Here is a 23,375-nt window from a genome sequence, read left to right as displayed (position 1 = left end):
AATATTGGAGGGCATGTATTCAAGGTGAGAGAGGGAGAGTTCAAAGGAGATGTGCAGGCCAAGTTTTTTTATATATACACAGATGGTGGGTGCCTGCAATGTGCTGCCAGGGGTGGTGGAGGCAGCAAATATAATAGAGGCATTTAAGAGGCTCTTAGACAAGCACATGAATATGCAGAGAATGAAAGGATATGGACCATGTGCAGGCAGAAGTGATTAGCTTAATTAGTTCAGCACAACATCATGGGCTGTAGGGCCTGTGCTGTGCTCTACTGTACTGGTCTATATAAAATGGTGTTTTTCAATTATTGTTGATAGTCATGATTTCATCTTAATTTTGGTACATAATACAGGCAGTTGATTTTTTAATAAAACAAATTTATTACAGACCAGATTTCTATTTAAATGTCATTTGTTTAATTAGATCCTAATGACTTATTAAAATGTTCCAATTAATACGGAAAGAAATGGTACCAAGCCCAAAGGTTTTTAAGTTCCTTTACTTGTCCATAATATTACAAGAGTTATCACTGTTTCATTGTTCTCATTAAACTTCTACCAATTGTAACATTTTTTTCTGTGAAACTTCATTTACCTTGGAGCTACATTATATTCAATAGAGGGACACTAATCAAGTCTCAATGAAAGTCATTCCTTGAATCAACAATATTTAATGGATATCTTATTTTACACAACTGGTCCTGGTAAATTATCAAGTGATACAGTATACAAGTGGGATAGCAGGTAATTCTTACAGCACCAGGTTTAGGACTAGCTACCATAAACAAATGTATAAATATATTTAACCACGTATCAACACTCAATTCAGGCTTTCCAATGAAGACAACTTTTACATTTTTCCCCAGATTTTCCAGAAGCCCATATTGTGGGAAATTTAATCTACCACTTCCACAAAAAGAGCACCAGAATGAAATCTTCAAGTTACTTTGGATGGAATTGACTATAATAAAATATTTAAAAGCACTAATATTTTTCTTTTCCATAGATTTTTTTTGGTAAGGAATTATTTTGCTGACATTTCCCACTTTACAGTATTTTTAAAAATGTATACACGATTTTAGCAATATGTCTAGTCATCATTTGGCTGTCTTTTGATCAGTCTAGAAAATATACTGTCATTTTGTTGCAGGATTTTCGGATCTCCATCTTCTACAATCCTCCCTTGATCCATAACCAGAATTCTATCACAATCCATTATAGTTTGTATTCTATGAGCAATAATAAGTACTGTACTATTCGTAAATGCAGTGGAGAGAACCTAGAAAAGGAACCAAATGAAAAGAGGTACAATGAATGGTAGTTGTAATATCAAATACCAAATGTTCCTAAGGTTAGCATTGAACATTATCACAATTACTCTGACATTAAAAATGAAATAATTCCAAAAATCGAAGTGGAAAATGTATTATTACAGCAATTATGCATTTATAGAAAAATGATTACTATTTACAGACATTGGGATATACAATTGCATTCTATTGCAGAGCCACTAGGACCAGCATTTCTATGGCATTGCACATGCTTGTATCAAAATGAGATGAAATTAAAGAATGCAGACAATAAATTTGAATAGTTTAAACAGTGGATGATACCCTGGGGTTACCACTGGAGTCTGAAATCCAAAAGCAAAATACTGCTATATCTGAAATTTTTGGTTTGTTACTGGAAACAAAAATGGCAAAGAAACTCAATGGTCATTGGTTGCCTTTACATGCATTTTTATTTGAAAATTTTAGTCATTGACAAATTGGGCTTTAGAGATTTAATTCATGTGTGCAAAGAGTAGACTTATGGCATTTTCTGGATTAGTGGGAAAGGTCCACCTTAGAAGAAAACATTTCAATATTTTACAGGGAACTTTGAGGTGCCATTCCAAATTCATGCTCAAGTGCTGGAGGACAATCTGTTGAAAACAGGATTGGTGTAATAGTTAAGTGAAGGTGAGGGAAATTCTGTAATGATTGTTAGAAGAATAGGATGAAGCGGTACTCAGTTAAGGACAATTCAGACATATCAAATAGTGTGGAAGGTTACAACATCAGAACACGTTACAATGGGGAGAGAGAGTCCATTTTGAAGTGTTATCATTCCTGACTTTTGCCCAAGCAGAGATGTATTCATTTATCCTAATCTATTGCTTCCACATTGTGCCTTTCTCTGCCACATTAAACTTTTAGATCTCTAATCTTTAATTTCCGTTAAAAGGTCATTACATGAAATGTTAATCATTTATCTTCAGAGCTGCCATTTAACAGAATCATAGAGCAATACAACATGGATACAGACCCTTCAGCCCAATGAGTCTGTGCCAACCACGGTGCCCTCCCAGCTAGTCCCAATTTCCTGTGTTCAGCCCATATCCCTCTAAACCCCACTCCTCTGTGTACTTGTGCTGAAACTTGCTGAATATTTCCAACATTTCCAGTTATTTCATTTACACAGTAATATTGTTACCTGAAACCATATCTTTCCATATAAATTCTGCAGAGATTTTACACTTTCAAGGCAGATGATAAATAAATACAAATGCAACAATATATTCTGCTCAGAAAACTATTGCAATGCTTTGACTTCCTATGAACTACATTTTCAAGGTTCAGAACTCCCTAATATAAAATAATTCATAGCACAAGGCTATCTATGTAAGGCAAATAGTTTAGTTAAGGCATTTAATTAGTTGGGCACGACATTATGGGCCAAAGGGCCTGTTCCTGTGCTGTACTGTTCTATGTTTTCAAAAAATTTTGCAACACCATGAGTTCAAATTATAAAATCCAGTCAGCAATAGATCACTTGGATTTATGAAAACTCACTATAAGATGCAAATCGTATTCAGAACATTCAGAAAAATAATTCTTACGGTTTGAAGAGCAGCATCAGTTTCCATGTCAACAGATGCAGTGGCCTCATCCATAATTGTAATTCTTGATTTCCTGATAATAGCCCTAGCAATGCAGAAAAGCTGTCTCTGCCCCTGGCTGAAGTTTTCAGTCCCTCCTGCTACAAGGGCATTCAGTCCCTCTGGAAACTCACCGACCTATTGAAATAAAATGTTTCATGTGAATTTAAAGTCAAAAATTCAAAAATATTTGTAAATCAAAATAATCACTTAAACTACTATTGCCCTAACAATATTTTTCATTGCTGATCAATTTTTTTTAAGATAGGTTTCTTTGTTTAGGGGAAAAAACTCCCTATGATCTCTGTGAATGAAAGTTCTACTTGTTACTTCTAGATTGTTGAAAAAATTTTAAATATGTTTCTCTTACTTAAATATTTGGGTATCAAACTGCATTTTTTTTTGTTTCTTTCTATTCTGAATGCTGGTAAAATTATGAATAATTGAAGAGTCTTGGCATTACAGCAATCTTCAGTGCTATGTTTCAACTGCACACAGGGAAACAAAATTAAATTGTTTGAAAAGATTTGCTTACTGATAACTTGCCATGCAGAAAACATTAAAAATACTAAATGTACTTACAGTAAATGATATTAAATATAATGTGAGACTAATAATCCAATATATTATCCACATGTAGATTGTTGATGTTAAGCTACATCATATTGAAAAGATTTCACATAATTTCTGTTTCTGTACCTACTGGGTTTACAAATAATATGGAGAAAAATATTTTGTGCACTAAAATGCGGTTTAATGAACTTGGTATATTTTATATTTGTAGACAGCTGTGTAAGCATTTACAAGGATATTGTTTTATTTAACACTTATAAGATGACCAAATGCCCCACTTACTTGATTTCTTTATCTGTATTGCAACTGACCAGTGGTGCAAATAGTGGATTTGTCACATTTTCCCTAGTAATGCTTGCTACTTTCCTGGGTTGTTGAAAACATAGTGGTAAGTGAATGTTATGTTCACTCCAGCAATCTGTTGGCATCTTCAACACTGATTTTGGCAGTTTAGCTGAGATTTTAAAAACCAAAGCAGAACTTGCCTTTTTTTTTTAAAAACACAGGTGATACATTTGAAAAGAGAAGCTACAGAAACACTGATTTGATCACATGGAGGATTGTGTCCAGTCCTGGGCACTATAGTTTAGGAAAGATGTACACCCCTGTAATTCTGCATTTGGCTCTATTCTGACCAAGATCCTGTAAAGGCAGTTCACATAGTCACTGCTAGGTAGGGGTGCTTAGGCCAGATTTTTTTTTGAGGTGTCTTGGATACACCTAATGTGCAATGCTGCTGAATTCATGATGTACTGCAATTCTTATAATGTCATAATTCACTGTCTTGCCAAAGAAAATTTGCGAATGAAAGCTGACTACCAGCAAAGGTGACAATACAGCCTTATCTGCCTCACAGAGGTTACCCCTCAATCTTTTAGGTATCACATCTTTCCTTTCACCCCTTTGTTCCACCCATCGCCCTCATCTACTTTCTCTGCTTCTAAACTAACTTGCTTCTCTTAGTTCTGATGAAGGATCCTAGACCTGAAATGTTAATTATTTCTCTATTCACAGATACTGCCTGACCAGAGTCTTTCCAGCATTTTCTGTTAATGCCTACGCTAGATTTCATGGTTGCACGTACCAATATTAGGCTATCTGTACATCTCCACCAGCTCTTTTAGTTCTTTCTGGCTAGTTCTCTACCAAGTTCTCACAATTCATGACTTTTCCTCGTCCTCTCACTACCAACCTTCCCTACCTACCCCCTTCCACTGCTTCCCACCCCCTTTGCTAATGCAATACCTGCCATCCTGGCCATGTTCCCTAACTTTCAGTTCCATTCTCATGGTTGAGGCCTCAGCTGTCTTCTCAATGCTACATAGTGCTTTGCAATTTAAGTAGGGACATTTTTATTATAAATGATCTGTAAACTCTATAAGGATATATTAATATTTCTACACTACATTATTGTAGAGAGATTCAGTGTGCAGGACTTTGAATATTACAAACATTTAAAGAAAACAAATTAAGTCTATATCCAATTACTGGTAAGTATTAAACAACTCATTCATGGAAGCTTTGCATTATGTAGTTGTGGGAAGAGAGGCATGGTTCATACTGGTTAGATAAATAGATTGCTTGTTTAAAATATACTACACATAGAAAATAGCATGGTACATAATAGAAGCTGCAGCAGAAACTTGAAATACACCACAAATCTTTGGTATTGCTCTTTTCTCCATTGATATTCAGATGGATGTGGACATTCTTGCACAGAAAGTAATATGCAGATACAGCAAGCAATTCGAAGAACACAAATAGCATGTTAGTCTTTACCAGAAAGAGGCTAAAGTAAGAATAAGGAACTCTTGTGCAATTACGTAGAGCTTTGGTAAGATTCTTTCTGTAGTACAGAGTTTGGGTTGAGCAATGACGCCTCACTAAATTGATCCTGGTAAGCAGAGGCTGTGTTAAATTCTCTGGAAGTTTAGAAAAATTAGAAGACTTGAAAGAATAGATACCGAGAGACTACTACTTGCTGTAGAGTCCAGAATTACAGGGCATAGTCTCAGAGTAGTCAGCTATTTATGACTAAAGTGTAGATAAATGTCTTCCATCAGGGGATTGTGAACCTAATGAATTCTCTACCGCCATGGGAGTGTGAAATCGAGAGCAAGATTGAAAGATTTTGTACATTAACGAATCAAGCAATTTTGGCAGATGCTGGGAACACAGATATGAAGTAAAGGATGATCATGATCTTATTGAATGGCAGAGCTACCCTGTGGGAATGTACAGTATACCCTAACTCCTGTTCCTGTTTCTTATGCTCTTTTAATAAAAATAACTTTGTTAACTTCTATGAATTAAAATAATTCTTTTATTCTTATATTCCATATATTGATTTATTAACAGGTAATGGATTTTCTCACTTTGTGGTTATAGAACTTGTTATTAAATCTATACTGAACAAAACCTCTCTGTATAAATCACAGAAATTTTCATTTGAACAATTCATTAAGGAAATACTGACTATTGCTTCAGGGTGTTGCTTCATCTATACAACAGATGTGCTGGTGCAGTGAAGCATACATTCTTTCCATATGTGCATGTCTTGACAAAGTCAAAGCTTCTGACACTGCTATTACCAATCTGCCCGAAACCTCCTCCAGGACCTGTCAAGGGGAAACTGTCTTCTTAGTCATAAAAAGTAAAAGTTTCACTGCACTACATAGTTTAGAAATTTTTCAGATTCCATGCTGAAGAGCATTATAAAATGACAGATGAAAGTTGCTTCCTTACAGGTGCAGAGGCTTTAAATTAAAAAGTCAGGCAGCTGTAACCTAACCATTAACAGAAAGGTGTCCAAAGACCTATATTACCATCAATCTTGAACTTGTTCAAAAGGATTAAAACTGACCATATGCAGAATTTGGAAATGCCCGTCAGAAATTCAGTTCTTGAACCAACTGGCACAACCCAAATCGCTAGAGTTTAGCAAAACTATGACTACTTTGCACTAAAATGGACAGTTTTTTTTGTTCTAATTGTTTGTTTTTCTTGTGAATGCTGCTTATATGATGCCATGTGCCTGTGATGCTGTTGCAAACAAGTTTGTCATTGCATCTGTGCATATGACAATATACTCGACTTGAGCCACTAAATCAGAGGTGGCTAAACTTTGTGCTTGAATGGACATTGGTTGCAGCAGAAATCAAAAATGTTGTCAGCACCCTGTAAGTGCTTGCTTGTCAAGTGGTGTACAATGCTCATTTGTCTTCTGCCGTGCAAATATTCTTACGTGTGCCAAACCAATGAATGGTGCGAGTCTAGATCACAGAAGCAGATCTTCAAGAGAGGGCAGAGGTCTGTTTATTTAAGGCACTTTACTTGGATCAAGTGGAGATTCCAAATTGTCTATTTTTATCCAGATATGTGTCTCCTTGTACTTTGCATTATTATTGGCAGCTGCTCTTGTCCTACCACCTTCCGAACCCAGTTCTGATCTCAGGCATTCCTTTCTTGCCCAGATGTCCAAAAGTGCCACTTGGCCTTCTACCCAGACCTTCCTATTCGTCTCCTCCAATTCTCTATTCCTGTGACTTCAATCCACCCCCAAACCCACCCTAGTGATCCACACACTGACCTCCCATCCCTGCATTGCCTTCCTGGATTCCCGACGCCAGCAATCCTTTCCTCACCCCCGTGATCTCTCTGCAAGACCATTTTATTACATGAATCAATCACTTACCAAAGGTTTCAATTGTGTAACTTCCAGAGCTTCCCAGAGTTCTTCATCACTATGTATTGAGTATGGATCCAAATTAAATCTAAACAGTAATCAGAGTTTATGATGCATTTCAGCAAGCTGGTCAAAGCAGAAAAAAATTAATTTTATTTGCTTGTAGGCACTGTGATATCTCTGTATTTGCTATGCATAATTTACCTGATTGTGCCACTGAACAGAATAGGATCCTGGGGAATTATTGAGATTTCTTTCCTTAAATGGTCCAGTGTCACAAAGGAAATGTCTATACCATCAATCTTTATACACCCTGCAAAGATAATCACCATCAAAATTAATTCCTCAATGAACAAGCAAAAGCTGAATAAACATTTTGCACACAAATCTAGAAGGAAGTAGAAATAATGAGCTGAATTGTGGCTGGTGGTTCCTACAGGAACTACTGATGCTCAACTGCTCCCAAGTCAGTTGACCCTGGACTTGCATGGACCCACTAAAAATCCAGGTGCATCTATCATCACTTTCCAGCCTTGGATACTATAAACTGACATGCAGTGAAGTGTGTGTGTGTGTGTGTGTGTGTGTGTGTGTGTGTGTGTTTGTGGGGGAGGGGGTTGTCTTGAAATAGAGATAGCAAAGAAAAGTAAAAACTTAGTTATTTCTCAGAGTCTAAATGTGTAATTTAATATTTTTAAAAAATGTTTTCATAATTTTTATTTTTAAATGAACAATGTTAGTAAATTTTAAACAACTTCAAATATCAGATCGTGTAAAAACTCTCACTAAACCTTGATTTTTGACAAGACCTAAAGCTCCACCTGCAGATGAACTTGACACTTCTTAAGCCTACTCATGTCTGGGGACTCATTGATGTCCCCCCAGGTGTGAAAGGTCACCTAGATTGGTTACTTGATTTGGACCAGGTAGGTGCAGACATTAAGCCAAAGCCAGATCAAACTAACCCAATTTCACAAAAGCAGAAAGATGCACAAATACAAAATATGGACCGTTCAATTGCTGCACACGTAGACAGGAATCCCAATATAAACTAGTTACTCTGTTCTTCGAAAACCGTTCAAGACAGAATATAAACTTCAAATGCAGTTAACAGTTTTGATTAAGGAGCATCATCAATTGCCTTCTGACAATCCGTGTAAAATCATCCATAGACAATCACTTGTCCACTACCTCAGTCAACTTTCAAAATATTCTGTATCTTTGTTATTTCTGGGACAAGACATTGTTATGGAAAGCTATGCTAATTATCTTGCTGACAGAAGTTAATTTGCTGATCCAGATTTCTAAGTTAAAATCCTCATACTTTGCAAGTCTAATTGGTCCACTTCAAAGCTGCTACCTGGGACAAATATTCAAATGCTACCAAAATCTTAAATCTGATTTTACTTTTTAATTATGTCCATTAAAGTATATACTGTCTTTTACCATTCGTTATACCCTTCCTTAATTACTGATTAGTCTTTTCCCTTTTTCTTTATTTTTTTCCCCCCAGAGATCTTATGATATGGTCTATTTTAATCCAACTCAGACCACCTTACAGACATTTTTTTAAAAAAACACTTCAAAACGAATCTGTGACAAAGTCTAAATATACATTGAATATATAATTCCACCCCGAGAATATGGCAAACTACAGACAAGCTATTGATGGTTTTACCATGCTGCCTTCCACACTTTCTAGAATTCTGTTTGGGTGGAAACAGCTAATTTTAATAGAACATGCAGTAGACTTTTGCAAAAGCAGTTTTGATGGAAGATCATTGATCTGAAATATTAACTCTTTCCCTCTCCGCACGTTACTTGAGCTGCCAATAATTTCCTGCTTTTTCTGTTTTTGTTAGCCAAGTCTTTTCTTCAATCCCTCTCAACTTTTTTTGTAGGATATCTGTTCTTAAATGCCTTCAACCACCCTTACTACCAACTAGTTCCAACAATGACTAAAAATCTCTCATGTAAAGAAACTTCCGTAATTTTTCATACAACCTTAACTCTGTAGTATCTGAAAGTATTGTTCAATATCTCCATCTTGAGGAGTATCTTAAAAAATCTCTCATGTTCCCACAGGTTCTCAACCAAACAAGCCATGCTCATGATTGTGTTACGCAATCGGAAAGTTTTGCAGCTCTTTCCTTGCCTCAAGCATCTAAATGACTTTCTCAGGTAACCACATTCATTTATGCAACAATAAGGAAACAATCCCAAGGCAAATCTAGTTACTGCATTGATGGATTGATGTGAGTATAAAAACACTTTGTTGTGTTGTCATTTACATTGGGAGATTCATGTGAACTATTTATAAAAAATAAACAGAGCAACTCTTCAAATGGTGTAATAAATAAACTAGCAAGTAATTTATTATTTGGGCTGATATTAGGGTTATCACTAAATGCAGTCTTTCATTTTATGACTCAATCAGATGTCTTATTCAAAAATCTACAGCCTAATAAACTAAAGTTATGCAAATATCTGCATTAACTGACATATTCCAATTTTTTTTAGCATATATTTTTTCCTCTGTTTAAAATACAACCTAAACTTTCAATGTATAATATCTTTACTCAAGAAACACAAACCTTCAAAGTTATCAATAATTCTCAGCAGGGCTAATGTCAGAGTTGACTTCCCACTTCCAGTTCGCCCACAAATTCCAACTCTTGTTCCAGGGTTAATTTTTAACGTCAGTTTGTGCAGGACAGGGTCAAGCTTCTTATCATATCGTACACTGACCTCGTTAAACTCTATCTTTCCAGAGTGTGGCCAGTTGGTGAGATTTGTGTCCAAAGGAATATCTACAAAAAAAAAATTCTGATGAATAATCAAACATTTTGAGTGTAGGAGTTAATATTCCTTTTACAAAATAAACCAAAAAGTATTTGAATTAAAAATATAAATTTAATTGCAAAACTGTCAAACTCTGAGTGGAATAGCACATTGAAAACACTTCTACAGCACCCTTGCATCACCTCAGGATGGTCCAAAGTACATTATCAATGTCTTTTTATACATAATGAAGAATCTCTGAATTGTAGTCAATGTGGTGATGTAAAAAATGAAACAACCAATTGTTTTTGGAATGTGTATATATCATTGTAAAATTTATGATGACTTTTTAAAAAAATGCATATGGCAAATCATGAAACCTTTCAATTATGTTATGTATTTGTGGTGAACAAGAACTAAATAAAGACAGCAAGGTATCATAGAGGTGATGGTGAAGTAAAGCTGAGTGTCATTGGGGTACTTGTAAAAAGAACTGATGCAGGTTTTCAAACGATATTGCTGACAGGGTGAAATATAGGAGAGAAATAAGAGTGCCAAAGATAGATCCTTGGCCTTGTATTCCCAAAATTCCCAGCTCCATCTCTGGCAGCTGGGCATTCAGCTGCCATAACCTTAAGCACTGGAATTCTCTCCAAAACCATCTCTCCCACTCTCTCTCTCTCCTCTTTTAAACTGCTCCTTAAAACCTTCCTTTGACCAAGCCTCTGGTCAGCCACTCTACATTTCCTTATGGGGCTCAGTGTACATTTTTTTTGTTTAAAGCCACTAGTCTGAGGTGCTTTGGGAAGTAATTTGAAAGCACTATCGAAATGGATGATGATATTGTTAAAAGCATTTTTAGAAATCATACAAATCATTTTTGAATGAAAATGACATTGAAATGAATAAGAGAACACTCATTTCTGCTCGATTGCTATTCTGTCAACAATCTCTGAAGGTAAACCAACTATAGAAATGCTTTTTGTTACAAAAACTTGTGGGTGAACAATTTTGAGTAATCAAATTCCCATGTAAGTTATTAGCATTTGTGAACAGTCAAAAGTACATGCCTTTTTAAAAAAGGGATGAAGAAATATAATTAAAGGACAATGCACAAATGTTTGGTGTCAGTCCGAATTCAAGAAATCAAACAGAAGCAAAAGTACAATTATTTTTGACTAATTTTGTTACATACTGTTAAGATTATTATTTCAATTCAAATTGTACTGTAAACTTCAGCATACAGGCTGTTATCAGATGTCATAATACGATGTGAACAGCATACCCAAGTTTGGATTTTTAAAATTCCTGTTTAAGGAATTAAGGTCAAGCATGTACATCACTAAACAGTAGATTGTATATTAATGCATTAAATAATTTAAAGTTTCAACCTATGTTAATTTGTGATTCTTCTGATTCCTGTTCAGATGGAAGGGTGGTGTAATGATTCACTCTTTCCACTGCATTCATTTGCATCTCCATATCAGCAAATTCCCGTATACACCAATTCAAATAAGACGACATCTGAGAATAAATAAGCATCACGTAAATAAAGGAAGCCTGACTAAGAAATCAATAACAAAAAAAAAATCATTCAATTTATTCTTGTGCTTCACTTGTGATCTTCCTTTTGGAGTAATAATACTCAATTATCTTATTCCTTTGCAATGGTTTTACAATCTCTACTCCAATAGCAAGATAGCAGATCATGTTCTCATTAACCTTTATTCTTGTAATGATTATCTTGAGAATGATTGCAGCATCATCATCAGAACAGATTAGCTAACTCACCACAGATCACGGATCAGACCCGAAATGAAAAACAAAATATGCTGGAAACACACAGTTGATCAGGCAGCAATTGTGGAAAGAGAAATATTAAAAATTATTTAAATTTCAGGTTGAAGGTTTTTTGTCAGAATTGGGAAAGTGAGAAAACAAGCTAATGGTAATTTGCAGAGAGGGTGGTGGAGGGCTGAACAGATCAAAGGGAAAGTCCTATCATCAGAGCAGTAACAATGGAGATGGAGGATCTGGGAGAATGGAATGGAGTCCTAGCAGGAAGTAGGGTGCAAGGAAGTAGAGTTGAGATAATGGTGGGAGTCTGTGGGCTTGTAATAGGTATTAATCACTAAACTACACCTTGAGATGGAGACAGAAATCCAAAAACAGAGGGAAGAGTCAGATGCGAAAGGGAGAGCAGGGTGGAAATTGGCAGCAAAAATAATGAAATATTCATGTTCCATACAAGTGCAGGAACATCAATACACTGGATAAAGAGTTGAGGGAGAGATCCTGGGTAGGACTGAAACAAGGACTATTCCACATATCCCACAAAGAAACAGGCATAGCTTGGGTTCTACCCATTTCCTCCCACCATACCTCCAGCAAGGAATCCATTCCTTTCTCCCAACTCCATCATATCCTGTTCTGATGATGAGACTTTCCACACAGTTGCTTTAGAGATCTTTTCTTCTTCCCCTAACCTCCCAGCCAGAGCAAGGATAGGGTTCCCCATTATCCTTTCACTCATCTAGTCTCTGCATTCAATGGATCATCCTCACACATTTTTAACCACCTTCAAAGAAGTTCCACCACCAGACACTTCTTCCCTCCCCTCCTCTTGCAGCATTCTGAAGGGACTATTCCTTCAGTATCTTTCTGGTCCATTTTTCCAACTCCACTAACTACTCCCTGCCTTCCCATGCAACTGTGGGGGATGCAAAACCTAATCTTTTCCTTTGTCCCTTCCCATCATCCAGAGGCCAAATAGTTCTTCCACATGAAGCAGCATTTCACTTCTACTTCCAATCTAGCATACTGCATTCAATGCTCATGAATACTGGAGAAACCAAACAAAAATTGACTCTTCAATCTGCAAGGGTAAGCTAGAGCTACCCATTGCCTGTTACTTTAATTCTCCATCTCACACTGCCTATCTGTCAATGGCCTCCTACACTATTCTGACAAAGCCCAACATAAGTTTGAAGAACAGCACATCATTTTCTGCCCAGGCACATTGCAGCCGTTTATGACTCAGTACCGTATTCAATAATTTCAGATACCTCACTTTTCCTTTTTGTATCAAAACTGGCCAATTCTGCTGCAAGGTTATTCATCCATTATATCAAATCAGTTTTTCTCTCCTCACAGGCACCATCTGATCTTTTAGGTATTTTCAGCATTTTTCTACAAAAACAGAAAATACTGGAAGAACTCTGCCAATCAAGCAATGTCTGTGGAAGGAGAAACCAGTTAATGTTTCGGGTCAGGGAACTTTCTAGCATTTTCATGTTTTTGTTTCAGATTGGTTGAAATTTCATTTCAAACTTCAGGCATTTGAAGTTTTTTGTTTTCTTGCATTCTCCTGCTGGTTTCAGCAATAGTTCTGACCTGTACTTCACAGATCTAATGTCCTTTTGTTTGTCTTGTTTCTCTCCCCTAGCTTCCCTCATTAATCTATTAACTAGACAACTCCATAAACATTGTCCTCACCCTATCAAAAGGTATTCCTGTTATCCTACCCATGCCTCCCCCCATCCTCTCTGGGACTTAAAGCTAACTTGTTTGCTCATTTTCCCAGTTCTGAAGAAAGGTCTTTGACCTGAAATGTTAACCATTTCTTTCCATAGATGCTCCCCAATCTGCTGTGTGTTTCTAGCATTTTCTGTTTTTATTTCAGACTTCCAGCATCTGCAGTTTGTTGATTTTTCAATGGATTCAACTCATGCATGTAATTTAAAAAAAATCTGAGGTGACAATTGCATGAAAGGATCTTAAGAAATACATTAATTTATTCCAATTATATAGAGGATAATCTGTGAGGTAAGATTGAAGAGCTCAAGATTTAGAATCTGGCTAGAAATTTAAATTAGTGAACTGTAAATTTAAAATCAATCTTGGAAAAAAATGCATTAGTTATCAGGAAAGATCTACCAGGTAGGATAGAAAAAATCCAAGGCAATAAACTCAATGTCTGGTAGGGGTGGGAAGGAAGAGCAAGAGAGAAACTGGACAAGTATCTTCAAATCTAATAAAAAATGGTCTTACTGCAAGAACTTGTTACATTTGCACAGCAAAGTGAAAGGTATGCGTGAAAAGTATGTTAAGCTGTTCCTTTTATATTGACAAATGTATAGAACTTTGAAAGACAAGTTATATTAATCTTTCTGACTGATCTTTGTTATCTGTCCTTATCACATCACTGCTTTGCATCCTAAAATATATTCCTTACAACAAAAATAGGAGAAAGAGATGCTTGACTTGTATCATTTGAATCAATGATGTGAGGTTTTGTTTTTAAAGGCAAGATATTTTCTAAAAGTCAAAGACTTTGTAGCGTAACTATCAGAAATAAACTGAGAATCATACATAGATTTTATGCATTAACAGTTACACTAACATTGAAAACACGGTTTTTATAAATTTTCATTTGGCTATTTTTCTGTACCTTTAAAGCATATACAATGGCAAGACCAACAAGGCCAACTTTCAGGTAACCCAGTGTTGCTGTCAATAATGAGCAGACTGCTGAAGCAAAAACAACACTTGCTCCAATTGTATCCTGAAAAATAAAATTGTATTTGTATATTCATTGAAATTCAGATATCAAGAATCTTAATTAGTAACATATCAAATTTTTGGCAACTAATGGTTAAAAATTCAGATTGTCTTCCAATATCATGTCCTCAATAACTCCAAATAGATTTTTTCCCCACAGGCACTAAGAATAAACATCTCCCAAAAGTCATTAAAATATATGGTTCATTTATAAACTAACCAGTCGTACAGCCAGCCACCTGTTCACGGTGTTCAGATATAAAAAAGCAACAGTACTACAATCAATCTTGTCAAGAACTTGTTGAAGGAACTTGTCTTGAAGTTTATACGCCCTGATAGTTGTCAGACCCCCGAGTGTCTCAGAAAAATGTGCAAAAACAGGCGATTTGGTGATGTTGGTCAATCTCTGAAGTTCCCTATAACAAACAAGGGCACAAACATCCTTTTAACAAATCCTGCTGCTTTTACATCTTGCATTTAATAGAGCTGAAATCAGTCTACATAATTGTTTTATATTCTATCAGAAGATTGTGATGGTTATGTTAGGTTTCAATGGAAAGTCATATACAATGGCAAGCAACAAAATTCTTTCCTTTTTCTCAGTGCTAAACTCCATGACATTAAGTTTTTATGGGGAAAAGGTTACCAAAAAATATTGAAGATAAGTTATTCAGAATCAAAAGCATAGAACTTGTTAACATTTTAACAACAGATTCTTAAAAAGTGCAACTTTTTTTAAATTACCTTTTTGTATATATCCAGGTAAAGGCTGTTATTATTGAAAACAGTTTGCATCTCAGATATTTAGCACAACAAATGCTTCATTTACAATCTCCAAAGAACACCATACTCATCCTGTTGACCAAGATTATCTATTAATAAGAGGCAGATTTCTGTTGTCTCTGTCCATTAGGATCTGAATTGAGATTTTCCTAGCATGTTAACGCCAGGATACTTGCAGCCTTAATACAATCTGAGGGTGAATTTGTGGATAATTCATTTAAATCAAATATGCAAGGACACAGCAAGGACTCAAATAAAAATAAACACGAAGATGCCAAGGGTGTCTCTGTTCCCAAGAAATGGTACAATTGGATTGAAAATGGTATACTGATAATGCAGTACAAGTAAAGCACCCATGAGGGGTTTAATTCCTCCCTTTCCAAGCATTATACTGTCCTAATTGGCTAAAATGCAAATGATCTGCATTCATGATGCCAGAAGCCAAACCCCACCAGAAATTAGAAGCCACCTATTCAAAACTAGCAGCCAGCTAGCCACCATCACCAGAACAGGCAACAGAAACAACTCATTCACCAATAGCAGTTACCAGCTAAACCTCAACTAGTAAGCTCAACAAGGAACTTACAATCAATCAAGCTCCATCAGCTGCTTACTACCAGAAGCTAAAAGACAACAGGTCGCCACCCAACAACAGCTCAATCTCAGGATACGGTGAGGTGGGAGGCTATGGAGCCAGAACTAGGGAAAAGAGATTGGTGTCAGAATCAGGAGAAGCAGGAATGAAAAGTCATGGTTTCAGAATTTTGAATGTGACGAGAGCAAGCATAGTGTTACCAGACTCCCGGTGGTTTAAGTAAAAGAAGTTGGATTTATGTAACTTCTGTTATGAGTTCAAGACACCCCATAGAGCTTTATAGCCAATAAAGTACTTTTGAAGTGAAGCCACTGTCAAAGTATAAGAAAACATCACAATTAATTTGCTCATGTGATATTTGTCTCATGATAAATGGAGATGAAGTCTTACGTTCTTTCAGGTCATCTAAGGAGGAAGTTGGACCATTAGTTTGGTATCTCATCTGAACAACAATATTTCTCTCAGTGCTACTCTCCCTCAGTCCTGTACAAATGTGCTGGCTTGTATAACTCAATACTTTAAAATGGCATGAATTCTGGACCTTCTTATTCAGAGACAGTAGTGGTTCCACAGAGCCATGGCTAACTTAACTGACTGTGCCCAGGCTATGCATTTTCTTCTAATGATAGTGGTGAGAAAATGCTATATATGCAAACAATAATCTTGGTCATACTCTTGACTTGAAGTAAGGGATGGAGTTTAGGGGAGAGTTCAGTGAAGATCATCATTGCTCAATATAATCCAGAGATTTGTGTTGGAAAATACTTGTGTGCACAGTGAGAATTGGGATGCAAATGTTATGAGACCTTCCAGTCCAAAGCTGCAGAGCTTCCCAACATTCATTGTTTACCTGAAAGGCTATGTTGAATGTTGGGACTACATCCAGGGTGAACATCACTTTCAGTAATAGGAAGGAAGAAAATTAGAACAATACAATATGAACAGTTAAAAGAGAAAGTTTTCTTTGGAGGACTAGCAGCAAAATTTTACTGATGTAACTACAAAATGCCAGCAAAGGCATTCTTATTTGAAGTTTTGGCTCCGCAGAACTCTGTACTGATTTGAGCGCTTTTGCAACTGTTCCAGTACAGAAGAATGCAATTAGAATCATCAAATTTCACAAAAATAGGTTCTAGTAAGGACAGACTACAAAATGACTAAATAATTCATTCTTTCTCATTTTGCTTGTTTCTGTAGAATGTCAGTCCAACCTTGACAGATGAAGCACCACTCCTGTGTTTTCACTTCAAAAAGTAATAAAAACTGCCTGCAAGTTAGGATTATTATATCCTTGATTTTATTTTACAGTCCAAGCTACATAAATAGTCCCACACTATTTATGGAAAATTTCTGAAATCCCTCAGGGTGTAAAATAACTAATCCTGCATTCTAGCTTCACAGGTGTGAGCTACAGAACTAAAGGAACATTTGTTATATAGAATGTATGAACCTTATAAATGTCTGACCATTAGACATGGACTGCCTTCACTTCATATTATTTGTACCGATATTTTATGGCCAATTAATATTAGTCTTACTCAGCAGTGCAGAATTTGGCTAATTTGAATTCACTGTTAAAAACCGCATTTAGAAAACAGAGGCAGCACAACATCAACCAAAGGAGAGCCCTATTATTTCTACAAGTTTACAACATTAGAATACATCTAAACTACAGACACCAGATTGTAGATAATGTAATTTCAGAACCTGGATAAATGACTGCAAGTTAAAACAAAATATTGAGCTAAACACAAATATTGATAATCACTTAAACTGTAGAACACTTCAAAGAAAATTACCTGGCAGAAACTCTAAAAAACATTTGAAGAAAATAGTACAGAACAAGTAATGGAATAACTGGAAGAAGAAAAATAGGAGTCACGATAACATTGATCAAAATGGCACTGAGGCACCACATAATGTGTGATGTGAGTTTCTCCAGGTTTATGGGAAGCTGATCATCTATGGTCTTGAAATCAGATGAAAATCTGGAAGTAAACAAAGTTTCAATAAATTGGTGCACAAATGTGTATTTAATAATACAAGATGTAACCATAAATACAGGTTGTTTGCTCTACCACATTACTGTATTTCTGGCAGTTGTTTTCACAAAAGAACAATGATACTTTACAACCTCCACTGGAAATAATGCAATTCTGTTTATGCGATTGATCAATCATTTATCCTGGTGAAAGCAAATACTAGGAACAGACATTAAAAAGAGTAAGCTGTGACAGACACAATCTGTTAAGATCACTGCATTTATCTCTGAAAAAATAATTTAAAGTCAGCAATTTCACTTCCTGCATAAATTATTTTGAAGTGAAAAGACAGTATTAAATTTAAGTAAACCACCACCTTATAAACTTCCTTGTTAACAGCAATTAATCCAGGTTGCTTGCAGATATATATCTGAAGCTCTGACACATTCTACATTTCTGGTTAACTATCCATGCAAGACTCAGTCTTGCTTTCCCTATAATTACAGCTTCCAAATACTCCACTCTGTCATGCTGCACAATAATATTTTAAGAAAAGATGACTATCTGGAAGTGAACTATGTAATTATTGCAACTTTTAAAGATTCATACCTGTTTAAAATTCTTCCAACAGGTGTTGTTTCAAAGAATCTTAATGGAAGGGTTGGAATATTGAGCAGCATGTTTGTGAAGAGATGTCTTGAGGCACGGACACCTTCATAACAGCAAAATAATAAGGAAACCATTGAATGTCTAAACTAAGTAAAAACTATTCTAAAGGAAAGTAAACATTTTTATTTAGTTAGATTACACTTAATACTTGTATTAGATCCAATTGTTGGTGCAAGAATACACAAACCTGAAATGACATGGGCATAGGAACTGAATAAAACACACACAATTCCTCCGCAAGCCAGCCCAATGTATCCATGGAAGTACTGACTGAAAACGACACCTTCCATATTATTTTCATACTAAGAAAAACAAAACAATATTAGTTAAGTAAAAAAAAGATTGCATATTTACTAACAGATTTAAATATTAACCCATGCATAACATAACATTTAGTACTAGAACTAGGTTACCAATGTATTTTGGGGAAAGAAGCAAGAAAACTTTTGAATACAGACCTGAGTTTCAGTTTCTGAATGGTTTCTGAATGCAGATGTCCACTCAGCCAGCCAGAAATCAATAGCTACCAGAAAGCTTTGCCTTGCTGTCACTGTGAGAATGATCAGAATGAAAAAGAAAAGACCAATGGAACGGGCATAACGCCAATAGATTTTTATGGATATGGAACCTTCTTCTCTTTCCTCTTCTTGCATCAGTTTTCCTTTTAAATTATCATCAGGCCTTTTTTCCATTTTTGATACTTCAGTCACCATTTCAGCTTCAGCTTGTTTTTCTTCTTTATGGTCATCTGTTGGAACACAATTTGACTTTTTTAAAAAAGATTTATGTCAAAATAAATCAAACATGCATAATCACAAACTAGAAAATAATCAATTTGTTCTGTAATGCACCACTACTTTCTGGAACCCAACTCACCACAATTCCTACAGAGAGGTATGTGGTTTCCACTTATTGCCTCCTGGCAAAAGTTTTACCACCTCCAATCTTGACTTTTCCAAAGCCCTCTTCATCTTTAATAAACTCTCCAAACCTTCACCACATCCCCTAAGAATGTCCTTGATCACCTGTCACCCCAATTGACTTTCACTTGCGCTTCACAACTTGACACATTGGGGTAGATTTTTATCTTGCCACTTAAGCATAAAAATGACTGACCCTTTATACGAACCACCAGATTTTCACTTCTAATGGAAATGACAATCAGCTAGCATGGTGTTTAGGTATCATTGTTCCAGAGATGACTCTGAATCCCATCATGGCAAGTGGAGAATTTAAATGTGACAGGGATTAAAAACATAATGTTTGTAATGGTGGCCATGAAAATTCATTTCTCCATTAATGTCCTACAGGAAACAAAATCTGCCATCCTTAATTGCTCTGGTCTATATGCCACTTCAAAACCCATCAACATGGTTGGCTCTTAAATGCCCTCAGTCCAGGGGCTATCAGGAATAGGCAACAAATGCCAGTATTGCCAGCAACATCCACATCCTGTACATGAATAAATAAAAATGATGATCCGCAGCTCTGCAACTGAGTAACAAATTAGACAAATATGCCATCAACTCCAATATTCTCTTCTGCAAGTTTCTCCAGTCTTGCTGACTCCTAAGTAATATGCCCATGCACGAATCCTTTCTTTCCTTACTCTTTTCTGATTTCTCTCTTAAATGACCTACCTCTAATTCCACCATTGTATCCTCTTCTGGCAAGGAAAAAGACCTCAAAATATGGACATTTGCCAGTTGGTTTAAATGTAGACAACACAAAGTATGTGCTGCCCATTCATAATCATGAGTCAGGTGTGCAGCCAACACTACCTGCACTTTTTTGGTAGGTATCAGACATTTAAGTTATTACTTGAACAAGAGGTGTGCCAAGGCTGCAGAGTAGAAAGAGATAGTTTACAAGAGTCAAGGGGCTGTAAGATTTTCTGATACTGCTTCCAAGGCCTTTTGGAGACATTGCCTCAATAATCCTCAATATGCCCCCAATACTTCAACACTGATGAATAAACACTGCAGACCAGGTTAATGTCAGGGATTTGATATCCAGGACATGGTTGGCAAGGCAAAAGAGTTTAATAACCTCATATGATGTCTGATAAAATACTTGGTATTAATATTCCTGACTCACTGGTTATCAGAGCTGATCACTTCCCCACTCCAAAGAGATCAGTAAAATAAGGAAGGGTAAGAAAGATACACAAATTCTCCAGGAGCACAGAACTATCAAACTACTATACAGCAACATATTCTGTTGTGGGGATGTCACCTTGAAGGAAAGCAATCTGAGCTTGGCTCATGAGGGACAGCAAAATGCAGCAACAATAGACTTGAATTGAATTCTCGAAAGGACAGATGAGTAGTTTTTCCAGTCAACATGACACCTGAACTGTACATTTCCTCATAGTGCCAGGTTAATGGCATCATGGAAAGGTACAGGGCATTTTTAGAACATAATCGGGTGCAAGTCATTAGCTGTGGTACATGTTATAACCAACAGCAGGGAGAATGAATCTTGAGGTGTTACAGTCAAAACTTCAATGACCTGAATGATGGTGGGGGTCCAGTATTGAAAAACAGGACTTCAAAATATAGTAACTGCTAAATTCCTCCCAATGCCATGCACGAGTGAGAGAAGAAGGTAATGTAGATTAATTTGTGGCTAGAGGAAGGGCTTTAAGATTACTGGGATATTTGGACCAGTGTTCAACAGCAAAGAACTGTTCAAATCGGACCACTCTGTCTATCATGGCCTAAGTAGTCAGATCCACTAATATGATTATTGGGGCTACTTTCATAAAGCCTCTCGTCACAGCCTCACAACTGCAATGGAAGCTCAAGAGTACAAATATTGGCTTTCAGTATCACTTTGCTCTAAAGTGGAGTCCCAGGGCAATAATAATTGCTCTCTCTCTACAAAAACACTCCAGGTTCCATGTTATCTCTTTCATTTGTTGGCACCTGATGGCCAGCTGGAACAGACATCAACATAGCTCAAAAGTGCTGGATTGCTGTTCTCAAGGACCACAAATGCACAAGCTCAGTACTCTTTCACTTCCCAAGCTGTTGCCATAAGGAAATATTTCGTAGGTGACCAATACACAAGACAGGCAGTAAAGATGGCTCATAATTATTTCCATCAACTATCAGATAGAATTGTTGAATTTAGCTTTATATTCTAAATTTGGTGTTGCACTGAAAGACTTATTACTGCTGGATTGGATGAAAAGCCTATCAGATAGTAATTTAAGAACCACTTGAAAGGACTGAAGGACAATTGGCAATGCATTGCAAAGACAGACTTGGGAAGATGAAGCAGAATTTGAACAAGTATTCTAAATTTTGGCACTAATAGTTGATACCTCTCCTGCTATATTTCTTGGTACCCAGCTTATGGTCAGTATTAGATCATCATCATGGCAAAACTAGAGCACCCTTGGTGCAAAAGACGCAAGACCATTATTTCTATAATTATCTTAAATAGTTCTGGTGTGTGATGTGGATTCCTATGAAGAGTTCAAATTCATTTTGTGAAGTAGCAAACTTTAAGCTCATAATGAATGAACATCTTATTAAATGCTTTTCAGACATTTTGCACCTAAAAGGTAGATGTTGTGAATCAACTGGGAAGAATCTGGAAGCTAGCATTTTCCAGGCTCCTGCTCTTGAATTGTCTCTCCCAGGCTGCTGGACCACACCTCTAGTTCTGCTGCCATGATAATAGAAATCATTTGGAAATTGCCTACTGTCCTGATGTCCACAGATTGCAGTACAAACACAAGTTTGAAAACAAAGCCTTAAACTTATTAAACCTTGTGATCCAGGCAGCAGATTTTCCCCATACTGAAGACTGTTTGGGAAATAAGGAGTGCTGAGAAGAGTTTGTGAAAAGGTGGTGTGGATTTTACAAGAAAGGCAGATCTTAAAATCGACTCACATACCAGATTTTACAGAGATGTGTTGTGTGTTATGAGACAAACCTTTTAAAATCAGGCTTTTCCAAGCTTTTATCAGATCTGGCTTTTGTTTAGCAATCTCCTGGTAGGTACCTTGGATTTCAATCTTCCCATCCAGCATAGCAATTACCTAAAAAGGAGTAGTTCACAATTCAGAAGATTAAAAATTTGAATTCATCCTTATTGCTGCTAATCTGTTATATTGACACTTTTTCATTTAATTAATACTTCTGTTGAACATAATTTTGATTACATACACTTCCAAAAATACTAAAAGGAGGAGAGCCAGGGAGAAACGTACATTAAAGTTACCAGGTTTTTCCAATATATAAATATGTCAAGTGCTTCAAAGATCCATAAATCTTACATCTTTCTTTCCAATATTTAAATGCATAGCACCATCGAGTCATTTTTGATACAAAATATTATTTTTGACAGGGGCAAATCTGAACAAGGGGACATATTTAAAAAGAAACACAGCTAGAGTTATTTAATTCAGAAACTAAAGAATGGTGAAGTCTATAATTTGTTATCCTCAGAGGCTGTGGATGCTGGGTCAAATGAGTTTTGTTTTATACCAGAGATTAATGAAATTTTTTAAAAGGTAAACATATTAAGAGAGGTGTTAGGTGTCTCCAGGAGGAGTTCGTAAATCAATATGTAGATAGTCCAGCAAGAGGAGGAACCATACTGGACCTAGTGTTGGGTAACGAGCTATAGATAAGGATAAGTATGGACCTTGCGGGAGAGTATTACATTGGAGCAGGGCAAATTACGAGACTATCAGGCAAAAACTAGGGAGACTTAATTGGGAAGAGCTGTTTTGTGGCAAGTCCGCATCCGATACATGGAGGGTGTTTAAAGACCAACTGCACAGAGTACAGGACAGATTTGTTCCAGTAAGA

General features: G+C 36.3%; 1 protein-coding gene across 7 annotated transcripts in view; it reads right to left on the bottom strand.

The window, feature by feature from the left end:
* Positions 1-531: 531 nt before the first annotated feature.
* Positions 532-23,375, bottom strand: part of LOC127574066 (ATP-binding cassette sub-family C member 9-like) — a 132,254-nt gene continuing 109,410 nt past the window's right edge. For 6 of the 7 annotated variants that reach the window (XM_052022697.1, XM_052022700.1, XM_052022699.1 and 3 more), the window contains 13 exons: positions 22,495-22,600; positions 19,007-19,296; positions 18,736-18,850; positions 18,489-18,591; positions 17,697-17,885; positions 14,740-14,935; positions 14,410-14,523; positions 11,351-11,483; positions 9,773-9,988; positions 7,383-7,491; positions 7,188-7,266; positions 2,882-3,058; positions 532-1,279 (listed from right to left, as the gene is read on the bottom strand). In XM_052022697.1, coding sequence (XP_051878657.1) covers positions 1,091-1,279; positions 2,882-3,058; positions 7,188-7,266; positions 7,383-7,491; positions 9,773-9,988; positions 11,351-11,483; positions 14,410-14,523; positions 14,740-14,935; positions 17,697-17,885; positions 18,489-18,591; positions 18,736-18,850; positions 19,007-19,296; positions 22,495-22,600 — 2,016 coding nt within the window. In that variant the 3' untranslated portion in view covers positions 532-1,090. Of the gene's footprint in view, positions 1,280-2,881; positions 3,059-7,187; positions 7,267-7,382; positions 7,492-9,772; positions 9,989-11,350; positions 11,484-14,409; positions 14,524-14,739; positions 14,936-17,696; positions 17,886-18,488; positions 18,592-18,735; positions 18,851-19,006; positions 19,297-22,494; positions 22,601-23,375 lie in introns of those variants that run through there. The other variant, XR_007956859.1, reaches the window with a different exon arrangement.

Source organism: Pristis pectinata, chromosome 9 (assembly GCF_009764475.1).
Source record: "Pristis pectinata isolate sPriPec2 chromosome 9, sPriPec2.1.pri, whole genome shotgun sequence".
In the NCBI taxonomy this organism is placed as follows: Eukaryota; Metazoa; Chordata; class Chondrichthyes; order Rhinopristiformes; family Pristidae; genus Pristis; species Pristis pectinata.
Note: the sequence above shows the minus strand (reverse complement) of the source record. Positions and strands in the feature narration are given on the sequence as shown.